The sequence below is a fragment of the Erythranthe guttata genome, chromosome 14, assembly GCF_056151865.1.
Source record: "Erythranthe guttata isolate IM_541 chromosome 14, IM_541, whole genome shotgun sequence".
NCBI lineage: Eukaryota > Viridiplantae > Streptophyta > Magnoliopsida > Lamiales > Phrymaceae > Erythranthe > Erythranthe guttata.
In genome coordinates this window covers 8,419,216-8,432,500 of record NC_142546.1, presented here as the reverse complement: position 1 = coordinate 8,432,500, position 13,285 = coordinate 8,419,216, and the positions used below count along the sequence as shown (strand labels likewise).

Sequence of the window (13,285 nt, the reverse complement as noted above, 5' to 3'; positions counted from 1 at the left end):
TTTTCAAACAGTAAAAAGCAAATCCCTATTTCAATCATAATAAAACCAACAATTCATTCCTGCCATAAATTGCTAATTGGGCGGGTCGGGTCGGGTCGGGTCAACTTTGAAAACCTCCCGCCTCCATAGAATTCCCCATGAAACCCCACAAAATTCTCTCTCCGTACAAATTCAGCCGCCGTTATTTCCCCCCAATTCAAGTCGACCACCGCCGTTTCTCTTCCACCACCGCCCGCCCGCCGCCTCCTCCTCCTCCTCCACCACCGCGCATCTCAGTTTCCCCCGAAACACTTGTATCCACAGTCGAATCTTCTAATTGGCATTTAATCAAACACCTCTCGCCCAACTTCACCCCCGCCCTCATCTCTTCCACACTCCTCCATCTCCGCCGCTCGCCTCTCCTTGCTCTCAGTTTCATCGAAAACATCGATCGCAGCTCCCTCACCACCGAATGCTACTGCCTCGCCGTTGCTATTGCCGCCCTTTTACCGTCCCCTAGACATGCCCTGAAGCTCTTGAAAGTACTGATCAGTTCACGCGCCTCCACGCATCAAGATATTTTTCACGGTTTGGTCAGTGCGAGAGAGAGGTTGTGCGTATCGAGCTCGATTGTGTTCGATTTGCTGGTAAGGTCTTATTGCGAGTTGAAAAATGGAAATGAGGTTACCGTGTGTTTTCGCTTGATGAAAAGGATGGGTATTTTGCCGAAGATCGATACGTTTAATTGTATGTTAAGTACGTTTGTTAGGTTAAATAAGATGGATAAGGCGTGGTGTCTGTACGGCGAGATGTTTAAGTTAGGGATCAGTTCAAACATATTCACTTTAAATACGACAATTAATCTGTTAATTAAGGAAGGGAAGTTGAAGAAGGCTGAGGAAGTTGTTCGATGCATCGAGTCGTTAGGGTTTAATACTAATGTAGTGACATACAATACGATAATTCATGGGTATTGCATGAGGCGGGATTTCGAAGGAGCTAATCAGGTTATCGAGACGATGATTTCAAAATATATCGAGCCAGACGCCTATACTTTTGGTTCTTTAATCAACTGTATGTGCAAGGATGGGAAGATCGAGGAGGCATCTGAACTTTTCAAGAAAATGGAGGAAAGTGGATTAGTTCCGACAGCTGTTGTATATAATAATATGATTGATGGATTCTGTAGTAAAGGGGAGTTGGAAAAGGTGTTTAGTTATATAGATCAAATGGAAAGACGAGGAATACTGCCGAATGTTTCGACGTATAACATGTTGATCCACATGCTGTTGTTGAAAGGGATGATAATCGAGGCTGATGGTATGATAACACAGATGGTAGCGAATGAGGTTTTTCCTGATGTAATTACGTATAATACACTAATCAATGGATATTTCAGGGCTGGTATGGTAAAGAAAGCTTTTGGGTTTTATAATGAAATGTTAAGTAAAGGGATTGAGCCTACTCAGTCGACTTATACGTCGGTTATCCATGTTTTGGCTTCTATGAAAAAGATGAAAGTAGCAGATAAAATACTCGGGAATTTGCTAGCGGAAGGTATAAAACCGGATCTTATTACGTTCAATGCATTATTCGATGGCTATTGTGCAAACGGACAAATCGAGAGCGCTCTTTCACTTTTAAAGGAGATGGAAAGATTGAAGGTCGACCCAAACGAAGCGACTTACAGCGCTGTGATAAAGGGTTGTTGCGAGGCGGGTAAGGTTGAAGAAGCTCACCGACTTCTTCACGCGATGAATGGAAGGGGAATTAAACCTGGACTTGTCAGTTACAACACTCTTATACAAGGCACGTGCAAACTCGAAGGAGGATATTACGCTGAGAGACTCCTTAAAGAAATGGTTATTAATGGCATTTCGCCCAATGACAGTACTTATATCTCTTTGATGAAAGGACTTGCAAGTAATGGCGAAGAGAAGGTTTCGGACGAAATAAATTGATAAGCGTATATGGTGTTGGAAAAAGACGAAACGAAAATCCAGCTGAGGTTTTTTCGACATGGATTGCTAAATTGAGGAGTTCACATGGCTTAGAGACCGTATTTTCAACTCCTTGCTCCAGCGGGTTTAACTAGCGAGAAGATTTCTCCAGAATGTTCATCGGAAAACGGTTAGTAAAAGTGCATTTATGTAATTTTGTTCATTGGTTGTCAATAATTCAAGATTCAGTACTTTTGCCCTTGGTAATATCAGATTATTTCTGTGCTGGTGGTGCTCAGAGATATATATTAAGTACTGTTCAATATTAACATGCTTCTTATTAGTAATATTTAAATTTTTTTTTCAGGTTACGAATTTCCAATCTTAGTGGTACTCGCACTGTGGATTGTGTGCTCGTACGGCACCATTTGGAGAAGGTAATATTCCTGGGAATCTTACAACTTTGCTGCCAGTAAATGTTTAAAAAATCTTTTCGTCGATTTTCTCGAGTTAGTGGAGCTATCTTATTTTCCTGAATCAAATGATTTGGAGTCGACACCCGGCCACTATATGCCTGCAGATATCCATACGTGATATACTCTAATTCCTTTTCTTTAATCTTTTCCGTACAATCTTTTAGCCTAACCTATTGGTAGTGTTCGACAAAAACGATCCAGTATCCAATCAGCTCTGCCCATATATCTCTCTTTTCCTACATTAATTTGGTGGCCTATTGTCATATCTGTTTCTTTTTCCTTTCAACTTTTCTTCTTTCTACTTCATTTCGTGCACTATCGCATCCAAAATGAATTGAATCTGATTCATGATGGATTCTGACTCAGTGACTCTGTATGTGGTGTATGTGCCTCTTTGTTTTAAGTAGGAGACATTTCCTTTTCCGATTATTTTCTTTAAATAGTAGGCAAATGCATGCTTTTCTTGTGTGCGCGTGTGTGTTTTAAGTGGAAACACATGCACCATGCACCAACAAAACTGATAAGATATCAACTAATTTTTTATATCCTTTTTCGTCATGTTCGAGTGTATAAGTTTCCAATAGAATGCAACGAAAACTATCATTGCCCCATATATTAAAAAATAAATAATACAGAAACTCCAATGGGAACTTTTGTAGGGCATCTAGTCCCTGGCTTGGCTCTTGTCTTCCTTGGCCTATGGCATACAATCAACACAATTCGGTCCTACTTCCTTAAAGGATCGAACAAGTTTGTCCTAAAATTTTGGTACCCGTTGAAGACTCCTTTTTGTATACTAGCAAACCTCGATCTCATACTCGTCTTGTCGTTTTCACTATTCGCAATCTTGATCCAAATATTCGACATCCAAAACCTCCGGTTCTCATTCAAGCTAGACAGTATCGAGCACGCCACCATATTCCTACAGCTACTTATATTCTCGAGTTTCTCTCTCTTCACCGAGTTGACTCGTTTGACCGAAAGCATGTCATGTGTCTCGGGAATCCTGGCCGCCTCGGTTTTCGGGCAGGAGCTTTTCTTGCTCCATTACCACTCAACCGACCACGTAGGTCTAGAGGGGCACTACCATTGGCTAATGCAGCTCATAGTTTGTGTTTCTTTTCTTGCAGCTTTATACGCAGCCGCTTCTCCGACAAGCTTTCCTCCGGCTTTAATCCTCTCTCTATCGGTGGTTTTTCAAGGATGCTGGTTTATAAACATGGGGTTTGTTCTGTGGGTTCCCGATTTTGCCCCTCGAGGATGCGATTCACTGCGTGGAGAAGCAGTTGTGTGTGGGACCCACGAGGCGGATGTGAGGGCAAGGGCATTGGCTAACTTGCAGTTTTGTTGGATATTCTCTTCGATTTTGATCTTTGTGGCTTCTATGTGTATAGCTTTTGGCAGGCAGTGTACATCGAGGAGGGAGTCGATCGAGTACGAGCAGCTGTCAAGTCCTGGCCCACGCGACCCTCTTTCAACCGTTGGATTCAAACAAATCCAACTGTAAGTTTGCGATTCTCTTCTTTAAACGTCCTTCTGCTTTCAGAATTTTGCTTATCTCTACAGAAATAACAGTCCATTTTTGTGGACATACTATTTCATATAACTCATTGCCCAGTAAATTAATGGCTCATCCTACTATAGTATGGCATTATACATCTTGCTACAATTGCTTTTTAAAATTGCATAGTGGAATACACGTTGGCAGTTTTAATGGGTAATAATCCAATATTGTACATAATATATATTATATTATATTAATAATATAGATACCATATGCATAATTTTATAATATTTTATAATAATATAGATATCCACATGTTAATAATGCTCAAGGAGATGACTTTTGACACGAACATCACTAAATAAAGTTTTTTGTTTAAAAAAAAAAAATTAAGAAAAAGAAAATCCTAATGTACTTCCCATTAATTATGATGAAGGTCTTGTAGGGTGAAATGAAGGGCTCTTCCACTTTCATGAATCTATTCGATTTTGGGAAACGGCAATCGAATGTTAAGAAGAAAAACTAACTATATAGATAGTTTGCAGATGAGATTCTCGACTTACATATATCGACCTGCGAATTGGTAATAATATTAGATTCTCATTTATCTTTCTATGGAGGCTGCATATGCATCTTTTCATGGATATCCCTCACAACTTCACGCAGTTCTGGAAATATCGATATCAAAACAAGTTCCACTATTCCGTACACAAGTTGCTTCAAGCAAATCGTAGACTGCATAAAAGAAAAATAATCAAAGAAAAAACACGTCTCAGTAATATATATATATATATATATATATATATATATATATATATATATATATATATATATATATATATATATTGTATGTATGGATGGGTTCTTGGTTATTTTTGAAATGCTTTTTTTTTTGCAATATTCAAAGAACTGACTCGTTAGTGGAGGGGAAGGGGGAGTTGTTTTACCTGAAGGAAATAGTATATATCTCTAGCACAACGTCTGTATTGCTTATGCCCGATCATGCTGACCAAAGCAGTTGGAGCACCATCTGCCAACGAGTTGTGTCAATATGCATGTTTGCTTGCTTGCTTGTTTGCGTGCGTGTGTGTGTGTGTGTGTGTGTGTGTGTGTGTGTGTGTGTGTGTGTGTTGTAAAGCAATTTATAAAAACCAGTACAAATAACGTTATGCAAGAACCAGTTAGAAAGAAGTAGTTACCAAAGATTAGTTTTTTAATATCACTAGCTCTGCGAGCAGCTTCGAGCTGTTGCTCAAATGATTCTGGTTGAGTGACCGTTTTCCCAACTTGTTTCTCTTTATTTCCTGATCCCTGGTTAGCTTGACCGCCTCTTAGTTTGTTTTGAATGCGCAATGTCATAAAGAATGTTCCATCAGGCCATAGAATCTATTCAGAAAATTATCATCAATAAACTGCACGATAGCTTCTTCGAACAACTCAACATATAAAATAAGTCACAGAGAGAGAGAGAGAGAATATTTTTATCAGCTTCATTTACGCACAGTATCCCATGTTATATTTTGAAGCACGAAGCAAACCATAAGTCTTGGATCATAACTTACATCTTGGATCCATCGAATCCCTAGCGCGATAACATCCTCCCTACGGAGCCATTGAATTTGCCTTAAAAGCCAGTCGTCAATGGCATCCTCCATGAGTAATTGCAATATTTGCTTTGATATCCAAAAGACCTGCCTCCTACAACAAGCCAAAACTAAATTATGGTTTTTTTAAAGCTGAACTGTGACTTCTCCATATAAAAGTAGTTCAAATGATGGATCGAGAAAACATTCAAAAGTCAGTTACGAGGAAAAATATAAGTTAGAAGTTGGATATGCTGTTAAAGGCCAACGGCATAACCTTTCAACTCAGAAAACTACATCTGAAACCCTAATTCATGTCATGCAAACATTTTATAAATTGAATATGTGGAGACAAACAAACGATAAAACAAAATAGCACCAGGGGGAAAAGACAGCATCACCTTAGCCAGCCTCTTCTTTTGAGCTGAAATACTTTATCAACTAAGTTCAGGACTGGAACACTTAGATTTGGTGGTGTCCACTGCAAGGGAAGTCGAACGTCAACTAAATCAAGCATAACCATACGCAAGCAGCAGTGACAGAAAATGCTCAATAGATTAAAGATATGGAATTAGGATGGATAAAATTCAAATATTAAAGATAAATGTTTTCGACAAATTTAAAATCTCCGGAAACAATATGAGATAAAGAAACGTGCACTTCTAAATGCACATTACCTCTGGCGGCACCCCTGTCGGATCCTCTTTAAGTTCATTGTCTGAAGGTGATTCATTCGCTTGTGTGGAATATTCTAGTTCATGTTGTCCATGGTTTACATCCTTATCACCTTCCTCGTTATCAGAGAAACTATCAAGAGAATCTAATGTACATTGCCTCATAACCAACTTATTCGTTTCATCAGAATTCCAGGACAAGTTTCTGCTTGTAACTGAAGAAGTCTGTTCATCAGAAGAAGACAGTGAGCCAACCATTATCCGCATTAGACCATCAGAAACCCCTTTGAACTGGCGCACAATATCATCGACAGCATCATCCACATTAACTGTTTTGGTCAATGGAGATTTCATAGTGATTATGAATAGTTGGTGGATATAATTCCAAACTCATTTGCCAAAAAGAATAAATCTACGACATAACAAGAAATAAGTTACGCTACATGCAAATGTAAGAGACTATACATTCCGTAAATATACTTCTGCATATGGTGTTTTTTGGGAAATTTAAATTTACAGCTGCAAAGGTTATGAATCATATTACGAAGCATCTAAATGAAAACAAAAATTTGAGAGTGTTTACGGTAATAAGAATCCCAAAAGAAAGTTAATTGGCACATGCATCTAAATGACAATATATACTGTTAACGTGAATGCGCCGCAACTAAATGAATGACAAGATATATTGGAACTTAAATCTAATGATATATAAGTCAAAACTTAACCACCTACTTATTCCTCAAACACTCAGACAATGCGCCACAACTATAATTTCAAAGACTCTGCAGAACAGGAAGTACAATGACAACGGAAAAGTATACAAGACGAATTTATTACAGTTGATACATTCTTCTTGAAAGTCTCTTACCAAGGGCCTTTGTTTATACTTTATATTATACAACTGAGATATATGATAACTACTATCCAAGAATGAAATATGTATACCTGCTAGAGTTGTCATCACAGAAGGCGATTTTCCAAACGAATAATTCTTCATAGATAGAAACGAAAAATAATTAAATGAGGTACTGGTATTATTAAGAATTTAAAAAAAATGACAAATCCACACCTTAGACGAGGCGCTCAAAAAATCCCATACTTCATGTTGCTCAGCAACATTGGCAATTGCCAAAAGATCCTAATAAAGACAATCTTGTCAAAAAGGCTAAATAAGAAAATGTGTATGTATTATCATGGGGATCAGAGATAATCATACTTGAAGATACTTGTTAAGCTGGATACAACGTTGGTGAACAAAAGCATCCTCTGTACTTGAAGAGAATATCCTTTTTGGAGGCAAATGTAAGGTATAGTTAGGAATGTCCTTAAGATGCCTATGCAATCTCTCAAAATTCCTATATCTGTAGACAAAGTAGAACAAATGAAGAATCAACTGACCATTGCACAGGAGAATATGAATAAATCATGATCTAATCGAAAAAATTCTCATGTCAATGGAACAAGATTTGTCCTCATACTAATCTGTACTGAAAGTATATTAAGAGCATAGCATATATTTCGAACAAAGCAATATTCATTTTGTTCAAATATTCATCGAAAATCCACACCTTCTCTTGACTAACCAAGTGATGTTGTCAGCGTCAGTCACACAGATTGAGTAAACTGTAAAAGAATTTGAGCCAAGTTTCTCGAAGTATGCTCCAATAACCTGCAGATTCAAGTACCCATTACCCTATATAAGCTGAAGCATATAATATAATCAGACAACAGTAATCAAAGGTGGGTGAGGAATACCCATAGGCCATATACTTCGTCATTTTGACTATGGCCTCAGTTTATAGTATGTAGCTGATCTTGCAAATATTGGTAATTGTTTCAGCTAATGTTATAATGAGGTCAACTTTTACTATATGTTTCCCTTGGTAGATAGTAAATCAATTGTACATGCAAGATTGCAAGTTCTTTAAACTTGATGAAATAATGTAAGAGTAGAAAAAGAAGTGAAAACTATATATTTTGAATGAGGAAAGAATCCTGGCCAATGAAGCTACCTCATCTTGGACAAGAAAAGCATTTTGCATGTATAATAAAGCAGGGTTAAATCCATTCAGATTTAGCAAACCATAAAAAACGAATTTGAATGAGGTCTTACCCGACATCTCAACTTGGGGGCATGCAGAACATTGCTGTGTGGTACCATATTTGAACTGATCTTCATACTGTCTGCATTACCTTCGTTAACCTCTGCAGTGTAGGATTCAGTAATAGTGGATGGTGCAGTGTCTTTACTAGTAGACACGTGTTCCAGGTTCGACTGAACGTCTGAATCAATACTGCTGTTTGATCTCTTAAGACTATTTCCATTTTCATGGGAAACAACATTAGCAGCATCTTCCAGCTCATGAATAGCAGACCCTTCCTCTGAAAATGCATTCTTGCTAAGGTCTTGTGACCTGGTTAAGGCATCAGTACTAGGATCAGTAGATCGATTATCTTGTTGGATGCAAGGTTTTAGTTTCTTCGAAGCTTTATCTTCTATTCTAGGTGATGTCATGCTTGTGACTTCAGGGACTTGAAATTCTGAACTAGGCTTCTTTTGGAGTCTCTTTTTATAGTTTCTTCCTATAGTCCACATGTTCTCAAGGTTTTCAGGCATAAGAACTTCTGTTCTTCTTTGAGTTGCTGCATCAAACACTTTTGCCCATTCAGCGGGTCGTGAATGTATGGATTCATCTGTACAAGATAAGAGATTTACAGAGGCGCCCGGCTCTAGTTCCTTGTTATCATTCAATCGAGATAAAGATTCGTCAGCTCCTTGATTGTTGGTACCATGTTCTCCCGAAACTGTGTGATCACGGTTATGAACCTCCTCCACATTAGGTGATTGATCAGTGAAAACATCCTTGAACCACTCTTTATAGGCAAGGATTATATACTCAATCAACTGATTGATATAACTGTGAAAGAAACTAAAATAAGTTAGATTCCTGGTTGGCAATTGGATAAAGCAATAGCAATTAATTGGCTATTTAAGAAGATAGAAAAAGTGGGAAAAGATGCAAGCATGCCAAATGCGAAATCCCCATGCAGATATTGAACTCATACTAATATACAGCAACAGACCAACTAAACAAGCATAATAACATGAAATAAACGGGTCAATAAGATGAGCTCAACGAGAACATAAATCTGGTATATGGTTTTCGGAAGGTTGAAATTTTTTCAAACTTGTTATTGGATAATGGATTGTCAAAGCTAAATGTAGAATATTTGGAATAGAATGTGAAAAAAAAACAAGTACTAAGAAAAATGCGAATCAAAATTTAAACATCAAGTGGTGGAAGATTCTTTTTGGTAGTGTTCACATTACGAGTTGGAGATGGAAGTTCACTTGATATTCTCTCAAATGTAATCCTCAAATCAAGAGAAGAGTTAATAAGAGGAAATAGAATCTCACCTTGGGCTAGCAAAATCCATAAGAGGTTGCACTACCAAGCTAGTTAAGATCTCTCGAGCCATGCATCGAACTAAAGGGCATTGCCCTTCCCTTGGTTGTAACACAACAGCTAAAAGTCCACTCATGAGCTGCTGAATTACCTATCTTTAACAAGTATCATATGTCATGAAAATTAACCAAAACAAGGACGAAAAAATAGTCGGGGCAAAAAATATTAAAAAGCTTTCTGAATCAGAACTCTTATACACCTTGTACTCACACTCTGGAGATATCAAAGCAGGATGAAGCTCCTTAGAGGCCATGAGATGGTGTTTCAAACTTTCATCCCGTTCTTCAGAAGACAGTGTTCCCATAACATCCCTGCCAATAGCAGCCTGATTTCTTCTAAAGAGGTCAATATGATCTCCAATCAGGTCTACTATGTCCCTGGTTAAATGCAGACGAGTTTTAACCTTCCATATCAACTAGTTTGCCTCACTTTTTTCACATCTCCATTAATATAATTAAAAAAATAATATAAAGATAAAAAACAAGGAAATAATACCTTGTTAACAGGTCAACAAGATTTACTTCTTTGATTCTTCCAGATACTTCTCCAAGAGCATCCATGATTATATCATGTATAAGCTGTGGTGCCTCTTTATCAGGTGTAATATATGAATACCACAAATCTATGACAAAATCATGCAAAATTTTATTTGTGAAATCCTCAATAGCTGCTTCGACAACGGGGGAATCTATTTTTCTCTTCCATTCTTGTGTGGGAGGTTGGGCACAGATACGAGAATCATTCACAGATAGTTGCTTCTTCTCCAAGTGTGACAAGTAGGATACTCTTCTCGTATTTCGAATTTTCCATTGGAACTCCACCTCATTAAATAATATTCTTAGTCCACATACCAAGAGGACGGCTATTGGAATATTCATTAGCATTGATTTACTGGTATCTGCAATAAAAAAATTATAAATAAGAGTAATGATCGGAATTAAAATCAAGAACAGGCAGAAGAACGGTATACATGCTGTTGTAGACCACCGAAACGAAACAAAGAAAATATTCAGAATTTGGATGTTGAGTCTCCAGTGTAACTACACTTCAGTTAAAGCACATAATAAAAATTTGATAACAGCGTTTCTTTTTTATCAAACGAATTCAGCTATAATAAGCTCGAAGCACAAAAACATGTTTTGATCACTAGTTCAGCTACAATAAGCACAAAGTAGAAAAAAAATGAAAAAATGACAGACACATATGTATGGATACCATGTAAACCGAAAACTTTTCTAGTAAGACAGCTGCAAGGTTGATAGAATAATCATTGCATTTCCCATATATAATAATCTTTAAAATTGAAATCGGATATATACGCATATACATGAACCAGCAACTATCTCAGAAATACGCACACAAATCAAATGAACATCGCACCTAAAAATCAATAGTAAGTAATTTAAAAAAAAAATCATAAAATCCATGTTTTCCCCCTCAATTGAACACAAAAAATCACGATTGCGGCAAATTGAGCTGAACAAACATATTTTAAATAAAATGCTATAATATCCACAATCAAATAACTGGAAATGAATAATCCGATTCAGGATTTCATATTGAAGAAAACCTAGAAAAAAAAAAAAAAAACAAAGCAATGTTTACACTTACGTGTCAAGAAGTAAGTCACTGCGAATATACACAGAATCCACCACACCGTCCGAAGCTTAGCTTCCTCGATCAGATCTTGTATATCACCCATTACGTTCTTCATATTTTTCTTCAGATATGAATTTCTTTTCCTAATTACATCAGATCATTTCAATTAATTGGATCGTCACACCACGAAATTTAATTCCAACAATTAAAAAAAATGGAAAAGGAAAAAAAAAAACACGTACCAAATCGGCGCGCTTCAGAGGAAACTCGAACGTAGAAATGGAGACGATTTTCCGAATGAAAAATGTCGAATCGGTAGCCGATTTTCCGATCGTCTCTTCGCTGGAATTTGCTGCTTCCTTTAATTTTCCTTTGTTCTTCAGGTTTTGTAACCTTAGTAGTGAGTACGATTGTACGAAGAATAACTCCATTTTGGTGGTATTTGTGAGGTAGAGAGAGAAAAACACGGGGGGGAAAGGAAGGCGCACCGGCGACCGTTACATTTGTTCGTACACGTTAGCAATCGGCAGCCATACTTTCTACAGTCACCACTCACTCGCCACTGTTGCCATACACATAATAATCGAGATGCTATATATATCGATATGTATGGATCGTGACTAACTACATTGCAATGGACGGATGAGATTAAAAATCAGGCAAATTTGGAATCAATTTGGTTTCATTTTATTTTGGAAAAATATATTTTAAGAGAAAATTTTGAAATAGAAAATATTTGAAACTCGTAAATTCTATTCAAATTATTTTTTAATTTGCGGCTTTTAGTTTTGGGTGCAAATTTAGACCGGATGACCTGTTTTAATAGGAAAATCGGATGATATATGATGATTAACACATAAATAGTTTAAATACATAATTAAGATTCTAATAATTAGAAAAAAAAAAAAAAAACCAGCATAATCCATAACCCCTATTACCCTAATTATAATCAGAGTAATTTATTAAGACATAAGACTAAAGAGTGTCACATGTCAAATAAATTAGTGAAATCCGATTTATATTAAATATCGGGGATCCGCTCATAATTTAATCACTTTACTTTTATACAAACTAGTACTTTGCCCGTGCGTTGCACGGCCGAATACTTAAAATAACCAAAATAAACACAACTAAGTAAATGATTAAATAAAATAACATAAACAAAATTAATAAGATCATTTACTATAAAAAAAATTAATAAAAATCGTGTTCAAAACTAAGACGATAAAAAAAAATGTAAAAACCTCTCTAATTGCAACCATAATGTATATATCTATTTTAGAAATAATTTTTTTACAATCTATATACTGAGAATAAAAAAGGGAGAATCTTTTGGTGTTACATTTAACAATAGACGTCGATCTTACAAAAGGAAAAGTGTAATATATATATGAAGATAATATTTTCGATAAAATTACGAAGATAAAATAAACGTATATTAAATGCAAATATCGCATAAAATAGTGAATGAGTTAAAAAAAAATTGGATGTTTGACAACAAAAATTCACCGGGAGCCATTCCGACAATCCATGGACTGCTGTAGAAAAACAAAAAATAAATAAATTATAGAGTAATTACAAAACTTGATTTTTGTATTGAAAAGAACAGACAAAGAGAAGTTGCATTGATGGCAATTTTCCTCTGCAGATCTTTGATCACGGCACCAACAATCTTAACTCTGTTTTTGCATGCAATAGTTTAAATGAGTTTAGCAAAATAACTCACCATTTTCTCCTAAATAACTGACCACTTTCTTCAATACTATGATTAAAAGTAATTCTTTTTTCCAACTGTAAGACAAAAAAATTGTTAAAGAGTAATCTATATTGGTGATCTTCAAAGTAAAATTGACCAACATTCTTTCTGGATCATCTTCTTCCTTAGACTTTCTTGTCTTTCTGAACGAAATGTGAGTATAAGATTATTGTAATCTCAGCCAAAAATAAATATATACAAATAACAATGCTACCTAATGGAGCTTGAAGCTCCACCGGCAAAGATTAAAAGAAAAAAAAAAGAAAAAAAAAAGAGTTGCTAAAAAAGCTCTTACAGTAGTTGAATT

General features: G+C 36.3%; 3 protein-coding genes across 4 annotated transcripts; 2 read left to right on the top strand and 1 right to left on the bottom strand.

Moving 5' to 3' along the window:
- The first annotated feature begins 61 nt into the window (after positions 1-61).
- LOC105952073 (Pentatricopeptide repeat (PPR) superfamily protein) lies at positions 62-4,077 on the top strand. Its single transcript, XM_088814102.1, has 3 exons — positions 62-2,109; positions 2,287-2,356; positions 3,526-4,077. Exon 1 carries the CDS (start codon positions 138-140, stop codon positions 1,938-1,940), a length of 1,803 nt encoding a protein of 600 aa, XP_088670228.1. The 5' UTR covers positions 62-137; the 3' UTR covers positions 1,941-2,109; positions 2,287-2,356; positions 3,526-4,077.
- On the top strand, positions 2,859-4,502 carry LOC105952075 (transmembrane epididymal protein (DUF716)). 2 transcript variants are annotated; one of them, XM_012975579.2, is made up of 2 exons: positions 2,859-3,898; positions 4,336-4,502. In XM_012975579.2, exons 1-2 carry the CDS (start codon positions 3,039-3,041, stop codon positions 4,352-4,354), a joined length of 879 nt encoding a protein of 292 aa, XP_012831033.1. In that variant the 5' UTR covers positions 2,859-3,038; the 3' UTR covers positions 4,355-4,502. The 2 variants fall into 2 exon arrangements, with proteins under 2 accessions (XP_012831033.1, XP_088670235.1); XM_088814109.1 differs by lacking the exon at positions 4,336-4,502 and having other exon boundaries at positions 2,860-4,077.
- LOC105952072 (uncharacterized) lies at positions 4,236-11,839 on the bottom strand. Its single transcript, XM_012975577.2, has 16 exons — positions 11,465-11,839; positions 11,235-11,365; positions 10,119-10,521; positions 9,823-10,000; positions 9,575-9,714; positions 8,270-9,074; positions 7,725-7,825; positions 7,373-7,517; positions 7,226-7,294; positions 7,102-7,147; positions 6,160-6,485; positions 5,884-5,963; positions 5,462-5,597; positions 5,099-5,285; positions 4,847-4,929; positions 4,236-4,634 (listed from the first exon to the last, which is right to left on the bottom strand). The coding sequence occupies exons 2-16, from the start codon at positions 11,335-11,337 to the stop codon at positions 4,512-4,514; spliced, it is 2,925 nt and encodes a 974-aa protein (XP_012831031.1). The 5' UTR covers positions 11,338-11,365; positions 11,465-11,839; the 3' UTR covers positions 4,236-4,511.
- Between the last annotated feature and the right edge of the window lie 1,446 nt (positions 11,840-13,285).

What these genes read in the sequence shown, in the direction of transcription:
- LOC105952073 (XM_088814102.1), top strand. Translation starts at nt 138, where the DNA reads ATGAAACCCCACAAAATTCTCTCTCCGTACAAATTCAGCCGCCGTTAT.
- LOC105952075 (XM_012975579.2), top strand. Translation starts at nt 3,039, where the DNA reads ATGGGAACTTTTGTAGGGCATCTAGTCCCTGGCTTGGCTCTTGTCTTC.
- LOC105952072 (XM_012975577.2), bottom strand. Translation starts at nt 11,337, where the DNA reads ATGAAGAACGTAATGGGTGATATACAAGATCTGATCGAGGAAGCTAAG. An exon ending in AAAAGAAGAGGCTGGCTAAG is followed by an intron (nt 5,598 to 5,883) that starts GTGATGCTGTCT and finishes GGCTTGTTGTAG; the next exon opens with GAGGCAGGTCTTTTGGATAT. An exon ending in GGATTCGATGGATCCAAGAT is followed by an intron (nt 5,286 to 5,461) that starts GTAAGTTATGAT and finishes TTTTCTGAATAG; the next exon opens with ATTCTATGGCCTGATGGAAC.